We start from the raw sequence: 19,566 nt of genomic DNA, 5'->3' as shown, positions 1-19,566 counted from the left end.
CCCCCTTGTGTTGGCAGCCTTCACCAGTGACTCAGCCGCATAAAGACGCCATTATTATTTTTGGCTGCAATAACCTCAACAAGCCACCAGTGGGCAGATTCAAACCAGTTTTGACTCATGTCGGTCTGTTTTGATTCCCAGCAGACAATTAGAGCTGCACACCTCGTACTTACATCAAATTACAAGGCAAGTTTAAAATATGTCAACACTCTAGACGTAGAATTTCACACCTGCGGGAGTCTTTTACAAGTCTATGGACATAAAATAATGCAAGGTTGACTTTTTACTTTTCATTTTACAAGTGGTTATTTAGCACGGGTCACCTGTTTTTCCTTGTTTGGTCATGTGACCCTCGCAAGATGACCCTTTGGGCACTGTGACATTAAGTTTGACAACTTCCACTTTCATGGAAAACAACACCACCATATAGATGCTAATTGTTAGCTTGTGTGAGGCTTTTTGTATCATCAGATTTGGGGAAAAAAATGAATTAAATGGGACATGCTACAATTGGAATCAGTCCAAAGAAGGATAAAAACCTGAATTGGATTTCTGACTATGGGATTAAAGTACATCCTAAATGGATATACTGGATGTACCTACAGATCTTGATATATCGTTATGATAGTGATTTAAAAAGTAAAAAATAGAAAAAGAAATTGCTGTAATCACTGTTTTCAACTGTGCATTTTTTATTTTTTATTTCAGGCATTTAGTAAAGCTGCTCCCGTGAATTCTGATGAAACTGTTTTGCAGGGAAGGCAGTATCAATACACTCCTGACTTAGTAACAAGGAAGGATTAGGAAAATGTGATGGTCACCAGCCTGAGGGGATCAATAACTCATCACGAATTGTGAATCAGTCTGATCCAGAAACCATTTGTCACCTAAGAAAACGTCCGCCCATTTAATCAAGACTATGATACGGAGGACGGTCATTCGTCAGTGCGTTTGCGGAGAAACGCCGACGCAAATTAATTAAATGAAGGCGGAAGGCAAGGACGGCCAGGGAGAGGTTAGGGAGGCGTTGATGGAGGGGGCCGGGGGGTTCGTCCTGGTGGGATTCCCCGCTGATTGGACACATATGGGTGGGTTGCATAAACACGCATAAATACACTGAAAAATAAAGGCTAGGTTTTTTTTGGCAAGTGTGTGTGGTCACAAGTGCTGCTCTGTTTTTACACTTCGACATTTTGGGAAATCCCTTAGGGAAGAATTGCTCCCAGGATTTGGGCTGCTACTGGGTAATTTAGACGCAAGTGTCAAAAGACCTTGACACTATCAAAAGCACAGGCCTACATTTATAATCTAAATATTAATATTTGGCCCATATAATTGTATAGATTTATCTTTGCCAATTTAATCTGCCCAAGGACTTCAAAATCAGCCACGCTGGCCAACGTAACTTCAACAACACTACAATGGGACTCATTAACCAATTAGATTTCAAATTTGTCCTCACAGGGCCAGTGCTGACCTTTGATGACATCACACTTTTTCCGTTCACTAATTGGTCGATCAAAGCAAAACTTGATACAGCTAAGTCGAACGAGCAAAACGCATCTAGTTATCATCACGTGTTTATACATTTACAAATCTTCATGTCTGTAAATAATTTACAGTAGAAATGTGTATTTACAGTGAATTGAATAAATAATTTTAGCATTTGTGTCATACTGAAATGCCCAAATGGGAACTGCGCTCCGGCGTCTGCAGTAGACTGAACTCCTTCACCGCCTCGCTTCATGATTTGCATATTTAAGATTGATGCAAAATAATTAACAAACGCAAATGCACGACGAGCGGGTCAAAGCACTGGAACGAAGCCATAGCTCAGGTAAATGTAATTATATAATGTGTCGGTCGGACGGGATGGAGATGGATGTGCTGTGACATATAAATAGCGGGCCACTCGAGCGTTTTCATTTTGTGCGACATTTATGTTACACTATTTTCTTCTTTCGTAGGCCAACTAGGGGCATGAAAAAACATGATACAACAGGAAACATGGGCAGTATTATTATCAATATTACTTCTAAGGAGCTTGCTGATGAGTTGAATCAAGTGTGTTTGAGGAGGGAAACATTGAAAACAAGCTAGCTAGGGGGTTCTCAAGGACCGGACATTTTGGTTGGCAAAAACTTTATCCCACCAAAAATAACACATTTGAACACAAAGTTTCAATACTAATGATGTGTCAGAGGGGTGATTCACTTTTACGCTACTTTGACATTTGAGTTCCAGGAAAGCACTTAATGTGTTTTTTGCACTTTATGGATCTTTTTTTTTTCCAGAGACTCTGCAAACTTCAACAATATTAATTTCCCGCACAGGGGAGTTTCTTTATTACTTTATTCTCTACGTTTCACTTTACTAAGTCATACCCATCTGTGTCTACTTGCATGATGGCAGCCTGGACGTCTCATATCTCGATGCCCCCCACCCCTCCCCTCCCGGATTTGGCATGCTTGTGCCAGGTATTTTTCAAATTCCTCACACCCTGTGGGGATAGGTATGTCCACCCCCCAGCTTCCAGCCATCCCCGTTACACTTTGCTGCCTGTCTGTGTCCATCTAGCATATGCCAGCACATGTACGGAGCAGCCAAGCGACGTGGCGCTCGCTTCGCACGCACGTCTGACTGGCGGGTCCCAACAAAATCATCCGGCCTCTTGAAGCTGGCAAAGAGCGGTGGTGGGCTCTCTGTGCGGCGGGCCAAAAACAACTGGGCGGGTAACAGGCAACTGTGAGCTACGCTTGACCACTCCAGAAAGGCCCGTTTATCCGGTGACAAGTCAAGCCTCTTATTAGAGCTCACTTAAAAAAAAATCCTATCCAGGGCCATTTGAGTTTTATACGCAGTCCTTGGAGGGTCATTCTAAAACATCACATACGTACTTTTGGCCCACCGTTTCCAACCCATAAAAAATGTTGACACAGGACCTATTAAGATTATTTTGTCCGTAAATAAAACACTGTATCTCAGCTCGTTTCAACTTGACCACGCTGAAGTAGGTTAGTTGGAAAATTGGATCATATGTACATCTTTCTTTTCCCACAGACTCCGGCGAGAGTCTTCCATCTCACTTGCGTGCTTCCATACGTGAAAAGAAAACATGGAGAACTCGCCCGCAAAGAGAGGCCTGTCCGAAACAATTTGCCAGAACCGTTGATGGAGCGTTTTCTGTTAAGGGTATCAAGATTGTGGTGTTTGGTCTCTTCAACCACAAAACCAGATTTACTCGCAAAATGAGTGAAAAACTCAAATGTTGGAGACTTCTATACTCCACGTATAGAATTCATGTTAAATAAATATTTGAGTTATTCTAGGAGAGTTTATGCTTAGCCGTGTTTGATTCCCAGATTTGCAGATTTTTACACGAGTGGCAGCTGAATTATATAAGAAGAAATATAAAATGGACTTCGAGTTGAGTATCAGCGTTACTGGATATGATCACAGACTCCAAAATTGTCAGGGGAGGAAAAAAAAAAAAAAAATCAGATTTCCGCTGATCTTTCCTTGTGCGAGCTGTCAGTCTATGCACACACACACAAACGTAATTACGTAATTTAGTTGAGAAGCAGATAATAATCCGCCAACGGTAGACACAACACGCTAGGCCAGTCTCGACATCTGCGGCGAATAAGCGACATTAGTGTGCTGCATTATAGACTGAAAAGCCAAGAAAAAGCCACATCTCAAATGAAATTATTGAGCCGGGCAGCTCAAAAGTGGGCTGCAGCTAAACAAACAAAATGAAAAGATTCCAGGATAGGGATGACGCAAATATGCAGGAGAAAAGCTATGGCGACATTTTCTGAAAGAAATTTTTCCATCAAAAGATTTAGAAATTTAAATTTAAAAATGTTTCTTAGTGACTGAACCAAAATTTATTAGCAACATTTTTATTCCATGTATCACTTCAAATTAGCTTTGAAGACTTCAACTGATTAGTTGCCAAAACACAATATTATGAGACTATTCATAGACATCTAGTTGAGGTCTTCACAAGGGGTCCAAATTGTGATTTACGCCCGGCGCAAAGGTTTCAAAACATTGGAAACCCATCAAAACATGACGGCACTCGCAAAGAAAATATAAGCGGGATATAAAGCTGTCATAAACCTGTCGTCATTCGAAGCGGCTTTAAAAAAAAAGAGCTAAAATATCATTTCTGGGTATAAACGTAGTAGTGATTGGTAATAATTGAGAAATATATTTCATTGGTGGACATCAAACTTTATCCTATTAAGAAAGAGATAAAACTGTCAATGAATTTCAAAAAAGAAAAAAAAATCACTTAGGTAGGACCACCTGGATCCGGTTTAGGACCACACAAATTTATAGTAACATTCATCATTGTGTAGGATAAGTCCGACACTCAGCATCCCACCCCCTTTTCCCCTCACACACACACGCACACACACACACACGAGTGGTGGACACTTCAAAGACTGCGCTGAGGAGAAGGAGTCCAGACGGGACAAGACAGTAGAGTTCGCATCGCAAAGTTTGGAGAGTCCAGACATACCGTCGCCGGGCAGAAGCTTTAATTTTGTGACCAAAATTCAAATTCTGGAGATTTCGAGACCGCTCGTGATCACACGAGAAGGATTTGGAAATGGAAAGAGAACTTTTTGACCAGAAGCATCGGTGGAATATTGTTTCTGTAGCAAATTCTCTGAGGTGAGATTCAGGAAATGCATTTTGTAAAAACACAAGAATAGACTAATAAGGTTCTAATTATTTATGTTTATTCTCCCACTATAGGGAGTCCTGTTCTAATTACACAAAGTATTTTTATATCTGCTGCTCAGTCTATGGTAAAGAAAACCCGTCCGTCACTTCTGCTGTAAGGCAAACAACTCGTCCGTCTGTCACGGAATTCTGCCACAAAGACGATTGTGTCGGGAAAAGCGTGGTCACGAACATTGGCGATGCTATTCAAAGCGATCTGGTAAACGTGGAGGCACGCGACACAGCGGGGGGACCGGCTGCTCCTCTCCAGTTCAACTGCAGCTCTTAACCCCGGTGCCACCGGGTCCGCATGTGTCGCACGGGCGGGGGCCAGGCACCCCGCCGATGCTTTGAACTCGTCCTGAAGCGCATGTGTCGAGAATCTTCACCCCCAAAATTCATATTGCGATTTAAAATCCACGAGGAGAAAATATTTTCAGGTTGTTGTACTTAACTGATTGGTGGCCAACTGATGACCCGAAGAACGGTCCGGGCTCTCCGTCAAGATTTACAGCCTCAATCGGAGCCCTCCTGCTCTGAAAATCCAATTATTTACGAAAACCGGGGAGCGCCGCGCCTGACTCCCAAGGAATCCATAAAACCGAGAAGTCTGTGCCAACGGCTGATGCTTTGTGCTCCTCCATAAACCATCACTTTCGCTGACATTTTAATTTTTACGGCATGTTGACGCGACGTTCTTTTCTTTGTGTGTCACCATGAGAAAGGAATCTCCAAAATGGTCAGAAAATAACATTTGTTTCTTTGTCTCCTTGAATCTGTCTCTACTTCTATGACCTCAAGCAGATCGAGCTTGGAATAATCTTCACTTGGCCTGGCCGATTTCTCCGCACGAGCTACCGACCTCCTAAATGGACCCCTCGGGCTCCTTGTCTCCACTTTCCCCGTTCACCGTGGGTCCCAATTTGTCTGTGCCCGCCACCCAGACCCCGACCTCTCCATCTCCCAGCCTGGCCTCCACTGCTGTGTTCTGCTCCTTCCTCTCCCTGCTCTCCCTCCTGGGCATCTTAGGCAACCTGTACACTCTGGGCCTCCTTCTGAGGCGCAGGAGAAGCAGGAGGAGAAGCAGAGCGGGACTCAGCTGCTGCTTCACGCAAGTGCCGGCACCCTCCTGCCTTTCCAATCCGTCTTCGCTCTCGCCCTCCTCCTCTCCCCTGTCCTCTTCCTCGTCCTCCTCCTCTCTTCACCTGCAGGTGCTGAGCCTGGCTCTGGCTGACCTGCTCTACCTGTTCACCGCCCCCTTCATCGTCTACGACAGCCTGGCGTCCGACTGGGCCTTCGGCGAGCTGGGGTGCCGTCTCCTCCTGAGCCTGGACCTCCTCACCATGCACGCTTCCATCTTCACGCTCACTGCCATGAGCCTGGACCGCTACCGGGCCGTGGCGCGGCCCCTGCATACCTCCTCTTCCAACTCGTCGGGCCTGCTGCGAGTGAGCTTGGCTTGGGGGCTGGCCGTGGCGCTGAGCTTGCCCATGATGATCACCCTGCACCTGGAAGATGGCGAGAACCAGGAGGGTCAGCTCTGCGTGCCGGCGTGGGACGAACAAAGCTCCAAGGCCTACCTGAGCGTGCTCTTCTGCACCAGCATCCTCGGGCCGGGCCTGGCCATCGGAGCCCTCTACGCGACTCTTGGCCGACTTTACTGGGTGTCTCAGACCCGGGCCCCGTGGGGTTCCGGCGCTAGTACTGCTTGCCCCGCCCGTGCCCCCAAACCCAAAGTCCTGCTCCTCATCTTGGGCATCGTGCTGGCCTTTTGGGCTTGCTTCCTCCCTTTCTGGATCTGGCAGCTTCTGCCTCTCTATAAGCCTGACATGCTGCGGACCGTACCGGTGGGCACTCAGGTGACGGTGAACCGGATTCTCACGGGACTGACCTACGGAAACTCTTGTGTGAATCCGTTCTTCTACACGCTGCTGACTGGCAAGCGCAGACGCAACCGGCAAACGCTGACGTCGGCAAATCAGCTCTGCCGCAAGAGCAGCCCGCCGCAGTAGACACGATAATGTGAGCCTTCCTTTGTGTGCTTTCTGACTTAGACACACGTGAAAAAGAATAGGTACTGAAAATTCATCTGGTTTTTTCTTCTTCATTATTCTCAATAGACACCAAAGATAAACGATTTGTGAACTGCGCCAGGCAAATCGGAGCACTTTGTAAAAGAGTTTTGTATAAAGTTCGGAATGAAGAAGGTGGAAATATTTGGGTTGTTCTTAGCCATGCGAAAATGACAATTTGAGTAACAATTAAAGAATTGATCAGCTGCTGAGTAAAAGTATTGCAAAAGCGTATCACTGTAGGCGAATGGGTATTATTATTGTTGTTATTATCCCGAACCAAATCACCCAGCGTAGGAATGTCATTTTGTTTGACTGTTTATTTGTTGAATGAAAGTTTTGCATGCACGCACATTTCCAGTAAAAGAATTGATGCACTTCTGCTTGTTTTCTGAAAAATTAAATAAACACATTTTTTTCTTTTAAAGCAATTTGCCGTTGTCAGCTCATCTGTATCTGTTTTTTTTTTCCTGAGGCATTGTGAGTCTTTTGTTTACTTCATGTACATTTTGAATAGACTTTATGTTGCTCGGTTTGACCATGCAAAGCTATTGCATGGCTCCAATTCTGACTGATGTTTATATTAACGCTTAATATAGCGCTCTAAATAAAGAGGATGCTTTCTGCCATTCACAGAGTCATTTGATCCGTAACCGGGTTCAACTTAACACCACTGGGCACTTTGCACCAGTCGGTTGTATTTTGCAAGCAAAGATTTGATTGACGTTTGTTTGGTTTGTGTGTACGTGTCAGCGTCAGGTCTTCTGTGTTTCTGCGCACACTCGCCGGCTGACGTTTGCGTATCTCCGTCCGGCAAGGAGCTCTCTGTATGCCCACCTCAAAGGCTGCACTGTGCTGAAGCGCAAACCCCGCTGCTCATTGACGCATGCACACGGGCAAATATTGTTGAACGAGAGAGGATGGGATGAAGGAGGATGGTGCTTTGCTCAGAGGAGCGGTGGGTGTTTTAAACGGTCCACGCATGGCCCGATTCTTAGGATTGACAGTTGGACAGACCTTAAAAAATCTGGTAGAGACATTTGCTGCAAGGCCGTTTATTTTCTCCTCCAGACTTCATAATTCCTAATGAAAGCCATAAATGTCCACATTTAATGGAGCAGGAGCTAATATTAAGTAACCTTAAACGCACAATATATATATTTTTTTACGGATTAGTTGTGATTACTTTCCAGATGCTTTAAAATTTTCCGTGAAGTGTGTAATGGGTTATTCCCACAAAAGAAATCAAGATATTAGAATCTGTACTTGATTGGTGTATGGCAAAGCATTTTCTGAGACTATAATTTTAATTTTTGAAGAAACGCATGCCATCATACTGAAATATACTTCCATAAAAGTGAAATTGAAGACATATTTAACAGGTGAGGTGCAGGAATGATTTTTGTCTACTTGGGGTCACCATATTGTATATGTGACTATGAGCATGTATGTGTATGGCTTTAAAGGGCGGGACTTGGACTGGTGAGTGACGTGGGTGCCTTGGAATGAGACTGTGGAGTTTGTTAGCTTATATGAACCTGTTAGCCATTCTGTATGTTCAAAAGCGATCAAAAAGTGCACCAGCCACTGTGTCCATTCTTGACCACAAAATATTCGAACTAGCGATGCTAGGCTAATCACTATGTGCACGGAAGACCAGGTTGAGACAATAAAAATGAATGTTTAAATTTTACACATATTTATGGCACCGTTTGCAATCATACAGTCACGAGACGGATGATTTAGTCGAGGTTTTTATTGCATTATCAGCGCAATGTCATCATTCATACTTGAGTGACACTGTATCTGGGTCATTGTGTTTTTCTTTCCCTCGCACACACCAGACAGTAAAACCATTAAGCTCCATTGACGGTTATTCGACATTCAATAACATAATAAGCGTTTTTTTCCCCATATTTGACCGAGTGATTTGATTAAACTGCAAAATGAGCCTACTGAGAGACGGGGAGCGGAGCGAGCTACCTGCTTAGGCCTCGGTTTTTGCAAAGACTTGAACAAAAATGGAAGGAAAGCAACTGAAAAGCCTCAAATAATATTCGTCTGAGTTTTTCCTGATACGTCGACAGCGCCGAGGCCTTTGTGCGCTCCAGGCATGTGTTTTCATTTACCTGGCTACCTCGCGGGGCGACGCTCCCACCGCACTTACCATGCGTGCTCCCGCCACAGGGGGTGCTCCTGTTGGAGAGTTAATGTGATCTCCATGCAACTTTTGTGCTCAACTGCGGCTATCTCAGTGCATTCGTCCATTTGAAAGGAATGTCTTGTCCACAAAAACTGTACAAAAGGCAAGGATTTGTTTTTCGTCAGCAATAGTTTAGGAATTTGAAGCCAAACCCAAAACACTACGTTTTCACAAAATTATATTTACACTCAAGTACACTTTTTAACTTTTACTCAAACCAGTTACTGTATTTTTTTCCTCCTCTGTCAAAAAGCCAGAAGACGGACGGTGCTGTTTTTTTGTGAAGGCCGTCTGACAATGACAGCCGAGCACGGTGCTGATGTTGACACGCATGTGTGCGTTACAAAAACTCAACATATCAGATGATAAAAATCCTCCCGTGAGTCTGCTGGGATGACTGAGTGTTTGATAAACTTCAAATAAGCACCGTTTGCCCAAGCCAACCGAATGGATGGAAAATATTGTGTCAGTTGGCAGGACGGCCCATCTATAAACTTTGCCAGTGTTGGTAGTGGCCGGCACTGGGCGGCCCGATCCAATCATAACCCTTGTTCTGCAGGACGACAGAAGCCTCTGATTTCATCCCGAGATAGCAACCTGCGTTTTTAGCGCCTCGCCGGGAATAGGAGAGGACAAAAAGCTGCGAGTGGGAACGTCGCTGAGCTCTACCTGAGGATTTCATACATCCAACAGATGTCCGTTTCCTGGAACCGGCGAGCATCTTTTCCATCCCTTGGCCCCGCCTGCCGGGCCCTCCTCCTGACCAGTGATCGTGCCTGCTCGCAGGTGCCCCTCCCCTGGGCAGCCCGTTCAGGAAAGCACCCCGCCGGGCAGACGAGACGAGGCCACAGCCCGGGCCAAGATCCCGCTGTGAGCTGTATAAGAGGCTCCCATTCTCTGCAGACGTACACCGAAAAGTTTCCCGCAGCACTCACTTTGCTGCCTGCGAAAACTCGATCCCGCCATATGTTTTCCCTCTTTCGCTCACCCTCCACGTTTCCTCCATATACGCTTCGCAGATTAATATGGCTTTAAGCATTGCATCATATAAAAAAAAAAAAAGTCTCAGTTTACGCTCTGACAAATCTGAAAAATGCAACACATTGGCTAGTGTGGCTGTGAAAAATGGCCGTTATACCAACCTCAGTAAAATATTGTGTGTGGCCAAAAAAAAAAACCTTGGCTATGAGCAGTTTACATGAAGAGTACCTCACGAGACTATTAAAAGACTTCTGGAATTTTGTTCTTGAGTTGCGAGGGCTAAATGTGGCAGCAGATTGGTAATTAGAAATATTTAAGTAATGAATATTTCAAGATAAAATAGTTTGCAAGAGTATATACTTCTTCTGCAAAATACAACTAATATTACTGCAGCGTACTGACTCACTTTGTTGTGAAATTCTTCTTTGTGGAATATATACTACACTGAGCCCTGGTGGCTTGGGTGCACCATTGTACGTCAATTTGGAATATCAAAATGTACAAAGTAGTACATACGATCCTTGGACTGGCTTATTTCCATTTACTTATTTTGCATGAGAAAATGGTTTTGGATCAAATGTGTTGTGCTTGACCTTCTTGTAATTGCTGGTTTGACGGCAAACACAGAAGCCACGGCTGCCCACAGTGTTTCTTTGTTTTACTCAATGCGACCCCGCGGTGAGGCGCCCTCCTCTCCATCACGTCCGGTGACTTCGCATGTCGGCGTCAGCGGCCAGGATCAGGCGAGGCCTTGGCTTGTGAGCCAGAGAGGCCGGAGGTTACATCAACCGACATACGTATTACGGTTCGCACCTGGGCTCGTACTAGCAAAGACAGTAAATATGACACGTCTGCTCTTTTCTGCCTCCTCCTCCTCCCTCTTGCACGTAAACAGACGTTTGAGTCAAGTCAGGCTTCGAGGTTGCCCTGAACTCTGACCTCATGACACTTCACTCATGTGAACACCATGGGTGAGCATGCAGAAGACACTCCAAAGTCTCTTCAAAGGCACGTTGTTACAACTAGATTGCAGATGGTACGAAAGAAGAGAACAGAGAGTTTGGCAAAAGCCAGGAGCAAATTACGTCAAGAAATTTAACTGGGATGGAATTACAAAATAATAAAACAGCTCAAAAAACTGGTGTCAGCCCACATGAATTCAAGTGTTGCGCAAACGTACCTTGACTCCTTCCAAATGTTGTGGACTGCAGCTCAAGCTCAATCGTGCTGCATCAAAAAAAACCGATAAAAAATCAAATAAAAAACAAATCTCCAAAATCGAACAGGTGAGCGCCACCATGTTGAAAAACAAGCTTGACGTTGGCGCCCTCTAACGGCGACTTTTAGTAATAACCCACAGACCTGAGACGGAAGCGTCTTCTCGGTTAGCTTAGCGTCAGCGAGTGTCTCTCATACTTGTACGAAATATAGCAAAAGAAAAGCCTCGCGTGTGTTTTTACACAGCGAAAGAGGAACTTTTAAGGACCTATATGTCATTTGGTGGAAGTCAAAACGGCGGGTGAGTAACCGTTCGTGCGATCACAATCTTTTGGCCTCGGTCGTTTATAACCCGGGCTTGCTAGTTTATGTAATCATGGAGGACTCTCACTGCGCATTAGCTCTTTGTGCTTAGCCACATTTTCATAAAACGCGCTAAATAGCATTTACATCTCTTAAAACCCCCAATTATGCTACTACAAGCTCTAATCATGTGATCCACACCTTCAATCTGGCTGTCAATTCATAATTGCTGTTATTGTCTACCTAGCCGCCGCGCTAGCAAATGGGACCAGCCAGGTCCCGGTTGTGGGGGACCGGGGGAGGCTGAGTCGGCCCCTACCGGGGCTCTGGACGCCGCCGCCGCGGTGGCCGCCAAGATTAACGCCATGCTGGTAGCCAAGGGCAAGCTCAAGCCCTCGCAGATCGGCACACCTGGGCCCGTTGAAAAGGTAAACGATGAATATTGCTGCAAGGAATGTTTTCTCTGATATGAGCTTGTCCAACTTGCTCCGCTAATTAGTTTAGTTTGACATTGTTAGAAGTAGTCATTTAATCACAGGCTTTAAAACTGCTTTGCTTTGTAGTTATTGCTGGAGGCAGTTGACTTTTAACTGCTTATGGTGCCCGAGTGGATGAAATGAGAGTGATCCGATTTAGAAGCATTTCAAACTCTCATTTGTCCACGTTTGTTGTTGTTTTGCTTTTACTTGCACGCACAATATTGAGATTCGAGTAGGCCTGTCTCAATAAATAATGTACATATGATTCTCTCCTTGACAGGTTCTGGGCATTGGGAAACCTCAGGTGCCAACCAAGGCGAAAGACGACCTGGTGGTGGCGGAGGTCGAGATCAATGACGTCCCGATCACATGCCGGAATCTCTTGACGCGAGGACAAACGCAGGATGAGGTCAGTGTGGATGAGCGTTGTTCTTTCAGTCAATGGCATTTAAAGACGAGATGAAAAATGTGTTCTAAGAAGTGATGGACTCTTTGTTTCCAGATCAGCAAAGTGAGCAGCGCTGCCGTATCCACCAGAGGACGCTACATGACTGCAGAGGAGAAGGGCAAAGCGCCACCCGGGTGACTCGCTCATCTCCCTTTGGCACTGTCAAACTTTGTTTTTTATGATGTATGTCTAAACACGACCTCTGTTTTCTCCTAGGGAGCGGCCTCTGTATCTGCACGTTCAGGGACAGACGCGGGAGCTTGTGGACCGTCAGTACTCTTAAAATGTCTTTTTTTTTAATTCCTCACTGGGCTATGATTTTTGACACGTTTGTTCGTCTGTGCTTTCAGGGGCTGTAAACAAAATCAAGGAGATCATCACCAACGGGGTTGTGAAAGCAGCGACCGCCTCGTCCTCGGTGTCCTCGTCCTTCTCTTCCGTCGCGCCTGCAGTGACGGTTTATCAGCAAGCACCTCCTCCTTCGCTACCACCGATGACACATCATAAGCCGCACTTCCAGGGCGGGGTAAGACGATCTAAAACAAAGCGGAACCAACAAAGTTCTGCAATGCTAACTGACCGCAAGATGTTTCTCAAATGACTAACTACTTTTTGAACTTTGCCAGATGCACTATGTTCAGGATAAGATCTTTGTGGGGCTGGAGCACGCCATCCCAGGCTTTGCCGTCAAAGAGCGCGTGGAGGGTCCTAACTGCTCATACCTGCAGCACATCCAGGGCGAGACTGGAGCCAAAGTCTTCCTCAGGGGGAAAGGCTCGGGCTGCCTGGAGCCTACGTCTGGACGAGAGGCCTTTGAGCCCATGTACATCTACATCAGGTGGGGCTTACTCAAGATCTGAGAGGGGGCGGGGGCTCTCTTTGGACAGAATTGCTCCCTTTTTCTCAGCTTTTTAAGCTCACCCTGCCTCCATTGTTCCTCTGCAGCCATCCCAAACCAGAAGGTCTTGCAGCAGCCAAAACATTGTGTCAAAACTTGCTTCAAACTGTGAGTAGCACCTTCAGGCACTGTTGTACACATCAGCATTGAACTGAGGTTTTAGCTTCTCTTCTCAGGTCCATGCAGAGTATTCTCGTTTCCTCTCTCAAATGAGCTCAATGATGCCTTCACAACAAGGTACGTTATCTGAATGGAACTGAATTTTTTTTTTCATTTAGCTGGAACCTTGTCATCTTGTATTACTTGAAATTGTACAAGTCAGCCATTCTGAGGCCCTCTTCTCCTTCCAGGCTTCGCACAGCCCCCAGTGATGAATGGGATGCCCCCGCAGCCCCCCTACTATCCGCCAGCCGGCTTCCAGCCGGGCTACCCCATGCCGGTGCCCCCGCCCCAGAACCAGCCCCCACCCATGCCCTTCTCTGTGCCGCCTCCCATGCCCCCACCTGTGCCACCCAAGGTTGTCCTCCCTCAGTTCCCGCCTACCCCGGTGCCACCACCACCACCTCCAAATCTAGCCCCGCGCCTGTGTCCGGCACCTCCTGTTTCCGCTCCTCTTCCGGTATCTGTTCCACCACCCGTTCTTCCACCTGTTCCAGTTCCTGCTCCAGTTCTTCCTCCTACTCCTGCTCCAGTTCCTCCTCCGGCTTCTGTGGTTCAGGTACCCATTGGCAATAATTGTGAACGTAATACTGTACGGCATGATGGCAAACGACATCCTATCAGTCATTTAGTGAAAATGTCGCATGTAAAACGTTCACTAAATCCTGAGTGCAATAATTTGTGATTTTCTTTTGTATGTATGGCATATAACAGATTTGTGGCCGTAAACAAACATGTTTCTTCTCTCGGTGCAGACGGTACCTCCGATGTCCTATGCTCCGCCGGCTGTGGCGCCGCCCAAAGGCCCACCTCCTCCATCCGTGACGGCCAATCCGGCGCAGAAAAGACGCTTCACAGAGGAAGTGCCCGACGAGCGTGACAGCGGCCTGCTTGGCTATCAGGTGAACAACATGCACGTCAGTCAGTATTTTTTACTTGCTTCAAGCAGTTGGCCACTGCCAGCTGTGACATAAAACAAAAGAATTAAACGTTACTTGAGATCAAAGAGTTCAACCTCATATAGTTTTAGTGAACAAAACAGCTAGCTTAATGCTCGCATATATAATGTGAAAGACTATTGACGGGCTAACAGAAATTAGCATCCTTTTGTCAATTTTGTTTCCGGTTTACCAATGCTGGTGTAGGAAGCGTGTCTTTTTTTTTCTTTTCCCTACATGCTTAGTGGCATGAAGGAGAATTTTTTTTTTTTTTTTTTAATGATAGGCTGAAAGTGTCTCAAAATTTTGACCCATAAAAAAGTTGGTCAAACACTTGGTAAGGAATAGAAAAAAAAGTGACACTTGATATTGTGGCCAGGAGAGTCAAGTGAAGAATGTCTGCTAATGGCACCTGTGTGTCTTTCTGCTCATAGCATGGACCCATTCATATGACTAATTTAGGTGCAGGCTTCTCCGCGGGCAGCTCCGAGACTGCAGGACCCCCACCTTCGAGTTCCTCTGGCCCAACGACTGAGAGGGACGGGTACGTAGGGTCATTTCTAGATACATCATTTTTATAATATTCTGTTCTCGTATGTTATGTTACTCAACTTTTTGTGTGCCATTCATTTTTAGTTTTTACATTTTATTATTGTTTTCATTTTTTTTGTTGTCTATTTTTTTGTTTTTTTTACAGTACAGTGATCCCCCGTTCATCCCGGGAGTTGCGTGCCAGACCCACCAGAGATAGGTGAAAATCTGTAACATCATTTAAAAAAAATACGTAGATATTTTGAGATAATTCTCCTGCACACATTGGCATATTAAAATAAACAACCATATTGTAAATGTATGAAATGATTTTTTTTGTAGCGCAAGCCTTAAAATAATTGCCCATATAATGTGATTACATTGGAAACCTACTCATTACAAATGATGTAATGGGGGATTGCTGTACTGTATACTTTAACAGTACAGATGTACTTTTATTTCACGTATTTTTCTTCACCGTCGCCCTACCATTAATCGTTTTAATCCGATTCAAAGTAACGTGTTTTATTTTTTTTTATTTACAGTTTTTAGCACATTTAGCACAACTGAAGTGCAAACAATACTGTTCTATTTTTTTATTTGATCATTATATGAAATACTAAGTCTCGGTTTGTTTGTTCCTTCAGTAGGCAGCTAATGCCTCCACCGCCGTTGCCCGTAAATGGCGTGAGACCCAAGATGGAGGAGAGAAGGCCGCCGCAAGGCCCCGTGGGTAAGTCCCGTACGTCACATTGACCGGCAGCAAAAGTGGAATGTGCCCCTCCTCGCAATTTTAGCAGCAATCCACTTAGACGTAAACTAAAATGTCTCCTATGGATTTGACGACTCTTCCAGGATTCCGCCGCAGTGACTAAAAAGCGCCAAATAGTTGAAGTGGAGCCTTTTATCCAGTGTCTTGTCCCGTTCTGATGACATCATCAGTTTGCAGTGTAGACCTCCCTCACTAACGAGCGTCTCTCCTGTTTTTGTGTTTTCTCTTTTTTTCTCTGTTTTTCCTCTCTTCCATGTCATCCCCGGGGGGGCGGGGGGTTGCTGACCACTTGTCACGTGACGCCTGTCCTGCCACTCCATTGGACGCCCCCCACCGACCAATGGCGGTTCTGGGATGGCCCGCCCATCTTCCGCCGAACTAATCTGTTTCTTTCAATTTGGATTGTGTTGAATTGCTGCTGCCATGTTTTGTTTTTGCGCTTTTGTTGTCTTTCTCTCTCTCCCCTCCCCCAAATGTGTGTCCTCCTCCCCCTGCTTCCTCTAGCTGAACCTGTTGCAAAGAGGCTAAAAACGGGCTTGGTGGCATACGCTGGCGACTCCTCAGACGAAGAGGAAGAGCACCCGAGCTCCAAAGCCTCAGGGTCAGGTAACCCCGGAGGCTCGCCTTCTACCTCCTTAGACTGGATACAGGGGTACCGCTGCCCACCCCCGCCGCCCCCTCGGGCTAAAACGCAGCCGCAGCAGCAGTCTATGCCCTTCTGGATGGCGCCGTGAAAGTTGCGCACGGATAATTTGTAGCTTTGAGTTTAGCTCAAGTAAGCAAATTTGTGATTTCTGCACTTGTACATACAGCGTAAACCTTTTAGGACTGACACTTTGCAAAGCTGCGGAGCTATGCCAGATTGATTTTGGAAAAACTGTGAATTCGGAATATATTGTCTTTGTGATCATAATAAAAGAAAAAAAATACTTTGACGATTACCTTTAATTTCATCCACATTGTCCTCTGGATCAAATCTTTTTTTTTTTGTAGAGATTGTATTGGACTAAAGTGAAATTATTTAACTGTTGTTTTTTGGAAATAAAATGTCATAAATTGCAATATGTCTTGTTTTTTTGCTACATCAAAATCTGAATAAATAACAACCCCTCCCATCCATCCCCCAAGCCCACTGTACTTGATTTCAGATCATCTCAATGTCTGTCTGCCTTGGAGTATTTTCCTTGTTGTACTGAGCAATGCGAGCCTCCATTTCTGGTCGGAAATGGCGTATCAGTCCCTGTGGAGGACAAAATTTGAGTCCTTTTTTGTTCACTTGACTGTTGTGTTGAGGAGCTCACCTGCACGGGCCAAGCCGCTCCATCCCCGAGGGCGCAGATAGTGTGTCCTTCTATCTGCTTGCTCAGCTCCCAGATCATGTCGATCTCGGAAACCGCCGCCTCTCCTTTCGCAAATCTCCACATCATTGCATTCATCCAGTCTACCCCTGAAAAGCATTTCACAAAGAGCACTTTCCCAGCCATTTCTTGAACGCAGTACGAGTACCAATTTTTGGATGCTCACCCTCTCGGCAAGGCGTGCATTGACCGCAGCTCTCGTGCTTGTAGAACTCGATCAATCGTGCGATGGCTCGAATCACGTCAGTCTGCAAGGACAAATCAAAAGCTTGACAGCAGTTCGAAAAGATTTTCGTCTTTTTTTTCATCGCTACTATTTACCGACTTATCCATGACGATGATGGCGGCCGTGCCCAGGGCGCTTTCTGCGCGTACCAGGTCGTCAAAATCCATCAAGACTTCATCGCACACGCGCCGAGGGATGATGGGAGTGGAGGACCCCCCGGGTATCACCCCTAAGAGATTGTCCCAGCCACCCCTTACTCCTCCTGTGACAGCACACATGTCAAATACAAAACATGAACCAGTGGAACGTACGCATACACACCAGCGTGCCGCTCTATCAGCTCTCTCAGTGGAATGGACATCTCCTCCTCCACCGTGCATGGTGTGTTCACGTGACCCGAGATATTGAACAGTTTGGTTCCAGAGTTCCTCTCCCTTCCAAAGCTGGCGAACCACGCTCCGCCCCTACGGCAGATGGCAGGTGCCACGGCAACTGTCTCCACGTTGGAAACAGTCGTTGGGCACCCAAACACTCCTATGTAGAAGACGAAGAAAAACATACGCCTCAGTCCACTAGGTCAGCTGAGGTCACTACTTGGCGGCCATTTTGGTAGGGGCGAAGTTGTGCTGATGTGTGGTGAGCTCACCTATGTCGGCAGGAAAGGGAGGCTTGAGTCTCGGCTTTCCTTGTTTGCCTTCCAGTGACTCGATGAGGGCCGTCTCTTCTCCGCATATGTAAGCGCCGGCTCCCCGCATCACAAACACGTCGAAGTCATACCCTGAACCACACGCATTCTTTCCAATCAGCCCCGCTTGGTAGGCCTCACTGATGGCCATCTGCGTCAAGATGTGTACATTTAGAATTTTTTTTTCCCGTAAATGGCCTCAAATTACAGCGTGCGTACCTGCACGTTAGACGACTCGTTGTAGAACTCTCCTCTGATGTAAATGTACGCAGCGCGGGCGCTCATGGATCTTCCGGCCAGCAGGCAACCCTCCAGCAATTTGTGAGGGTCGTGACGCATGATCTCGCGGTCTTTGCACGTGCCCGGCTCACCCTCGTCAGCGTTCACCACCAAGTACTTAGGCCTACAAGTGTTCAGACATGGATCATCGTCATCACCATTATGCATGCTCAGTGGCGGTTTCTGGCTTACCTGCCATCACTCGGTTTGTTCATGAAGCTCCACTTCATGCCACTGGGGAAGCCCGCCCCTCCTCGACCCCTCAGGCCGGACATCTTCACCTCGTTGATGATCCAGTCGGGTCCCTTCAAGAGCATCTCCTTGGTCTTGTACCAGTCCCCTCGCTCCAGGGCCCCCTTAAGCCTGAAGCACCGAGTAGAAGACAAAGAACAAAAGTGACGAGGGCACTCTATGAACATCATCAAATGGTCAGTGCGTTCACCTCCAGTCATGTCGGCCGTACAAGTTAGTGAAGATTCGATCTTCATCGCTCAGAGGACCAAACTTAGTCTTTGCTATCTGCTGCTCACGCGTAGAAAGAAATAGGGAACAAAATAGCATATTTGATTAACTTGTTTTGTTTGGATAAACTACATATAGATAAAAACAGTCACCCGCTATAAAATTAGGTGCAACGGCACAATGCAATCAATCAGATTTGAATATCTTTATTGTATCCAATTAATATTTTAATTTTTCATTGCGATTTCTTGTGGTGTGTGATTCTTGGCCACTAGAGGTCAGTATAGTCTTGAAAACAAAACAAGACTCAGAAATACCGAGTGACTCCAACTGGATTATTAGTTGTTTTGTCACAGAGGCAAAATAAATGCAGTAAAGTATCTATGTAGAGTAAGTTCATGCATTTGTGGATGAAAACGAGTGTGCAATAAAGATGAAGGAAAACGTGGAGCATACTCAATTATGCAAAATGGCAACATGCAATGTCGTCATAAAAACAATCAATGCATGATTTTGGATCGCGTGTGTCTACCTGAGGCTTAGCGGCAGTACAGTAGGTGTTGTATGGAGGTAGGTGACGCCGCAAGATGATCAACAAGCTCCGGCCCATCAACATCCTCAAGTCAAATTTGTTCCGTGTGACTGTGTTCCTTTTCACGTTACTTCACCAAACAAGGAAAAACTCGGGGGCAATCAAAAAGTCAGTGGACGAGTGAGTCTCCTGCTTCATTAATTTAATGGGATTAAAGAGGTACGTACGTCACTTCCGGGAGCATACTCATGAACGTGGACAACGTAGTTAAGTGAATTTCATCAA

General features: G+C 45.8%; 3 protein-coding genes across 14 annotated transcripts; 2 read left to right on the top strand and 1 right to left on the bottom strand.

The window, feature by feature from the left end:
- The first annotated feature begins 4,445 nt into the window (after positions 1 to 4,445).
- Positions 4,446 to 7,240, top strand: uts2r3 (urotensin-2 receptor 3). The gene is made up of 2 exons (XM_049730485.1): positions 4,446 to 4,686; positions 5,542 to 7,240. Exon 2 carries the CDS (start codon positions 5,607 to 5,609, stop codon positions 6,747 to 6,749), a length of 1,143 nt encoding a protein of 380 aa, XP_049586442.1. The 5' UTR covers positions 4,446 to 4,686; positions 5,542 to 5,606; the 3' UTR covers positions 6,750 to 7,240.
- A 4,099-nt stretch (positions 7,241 to 11,339) lies between these two features.
- khdc4 (KH domain containing 4, pre-mRNA splicing factor) lies at positions 11,340 to 16,801 on the top strand. Of its 11 annotated transcripts, none has more exons than XM_049729907.2 (15): positions 11,340 to 11,512; positions 11,762 to 11,942; positions 12,274 to 12,402; positions 12,496 to 12,575; positions 12,658 to 12,710; positions 12,792 to 12,967; positions 13,068 to 13,279; positions 13,387 to 13,447; positions 13,516 to 13,576; positions 13,690 to 14,057; positions 14,254 to 14,400; positions 14,871 to 14,980; positions 15,134 to 15,187; positions 15,618 to 15,700; positions 16,244 to 16,801. In XM_049729907.2, exons 1-15 carry the CDS (start codon positions 11,484 to 11,486, stop codon positions 16,471 to 16,473), a joined length of 1,974 nt encoding a protein of 657 aa, XP_049585864.1. In that variant the 5' UTR covers positions 11,340 to 11,483; the 3' UTR covers positions 16,474 to 16,801. The 11 variants fall into 11 exon arrangements, 9 of the variants coding, with proteins under 9 accessions (XP_049585864.1, XP_049585863.1, XP_049585866.1 ...); XM_049729906.2 differs by having other exon boundaries at positions 15,615 to 15,700; XR_007483796.2 differs by lacking the exon at positions 15,134 to 15,187 and having other exon boundaries at positions 14,899 to 14,980; positions 15,615 to 15,700; positions 16,244 to 16,315.
- LOC125974946 (NADH dehydrogenase [ubiquinone] flavoprotein 1, mitochondrial) lies at positions 16,667 to 19,497 on the bottom strand. Of its 2 annotated transcripts, XM_049729916.2 has the most exons (10): positions 19,282 to 19,497; positions 18,730 to 18,809; positions 18,480 to 18,650; positions 18,228 to 18,411; positions 17,970 to 18,159; positions 17,645 to 17,857; positions 17,419 to 17,585; positions 17,264 to 17,345; positions 17,041 to 17,186; positions 16,667 to 16,979 (listed from the first exon to the last, which is right to left on the bottom strand). In XM_049729916.2, the coding sequence occupies exons 1-10, from the start codon at positions 19,363 to 19,365 to the stop codon at positions 16,884 to 16,886; spliced, it is 1,413 nt and encodes a 470-aa protein (XP_049585873.1). In that variant the 5' UTR covers positions 19,366 to 19,497; the 3' UTR covers positions 16,667 to 16,883. The 2 variants fall into 2 exon arrangements, with proteins under 2 accessions (XP_049585873.1, XP_049585874.1); XM_049729917.2 differs by lacking the exon at positions 18,730 to 18,809.
- Positions 19,498 to 19,566: the final 69 nt, after the last annotated feature.

The sequence above is a fragment of the Syngnathus scovelli genome, chromosome 9, assembly GCF_024217435.2.
Source record: "Syngnathus scovelli strain Florida chromosome 9, RoL_Ssco_1.2, whole genome shotgun sequence".
Classification (NCBI taxonomy): domain Eukaryota; kingdom Metazoa; phylum Chordata; class Actinopteri; order Syngnathiformes; family Syngnathidae; genus Syngnathus; species Syngnathus scovelli.
Note: the sequence above shows the minus strand (reverse complement) of the source record. Positions and strands in the feature narration are given on the sequence as shown.

Excerpts from the sequence above, each read along its gene's own strand:
- uts2r3 (XM_049730485.1), top strand. The coding sequence starts at position 5,607 with ATGGACCCCTCGGGCTCCTTGTCTCCACTTTCCCCGTTCACCGTGGGT.
- khdc4 (XM_049729906.2), top strand. The coding sequence starts at position 11,484 with ATGTCATTTGGTGGAAGTCAAAACGGCGG. Across the intron at positions 11,943-12,273 it reads CACCTGGGCCCGTTGAAAAG|GTTCTGGGCATTGGGAAACC; the intron begins GTAAACGATGAA and ends TCTCCTTGACAG. Across the intron at positions 12,968-13,067 it reads AGCCGCACTTCCAGGGCGGG|ATGCACTATGTTCAGGATAA; the intron begins GTAAGACGATCT and ends GAACTTTGCCAG.
- LOC125974946 (XM_049729916.2), bottom strand. The coding sequence starts at position 19,365 with ATGTTGATGGGCCGGAGCTTGTTGATCATCTTGCGGCGTCACCTACCT. Across the intron at positions 18,412-18,479 it reads AACAAACCGAGTGATGGCAG|GCCTAAGTACTTGGTGGTGA; the intron begins GTAAGCCAGAAA and ends GAACACTTGTAG. Across the intron at positions 17,858-17,969 it reads TCCCTTTCCTGCCGACATAG|GAGTGTTTGGGTGCCCAACG; the intron begins GTGAGCTCACCA and ends TCTTCTACATAG.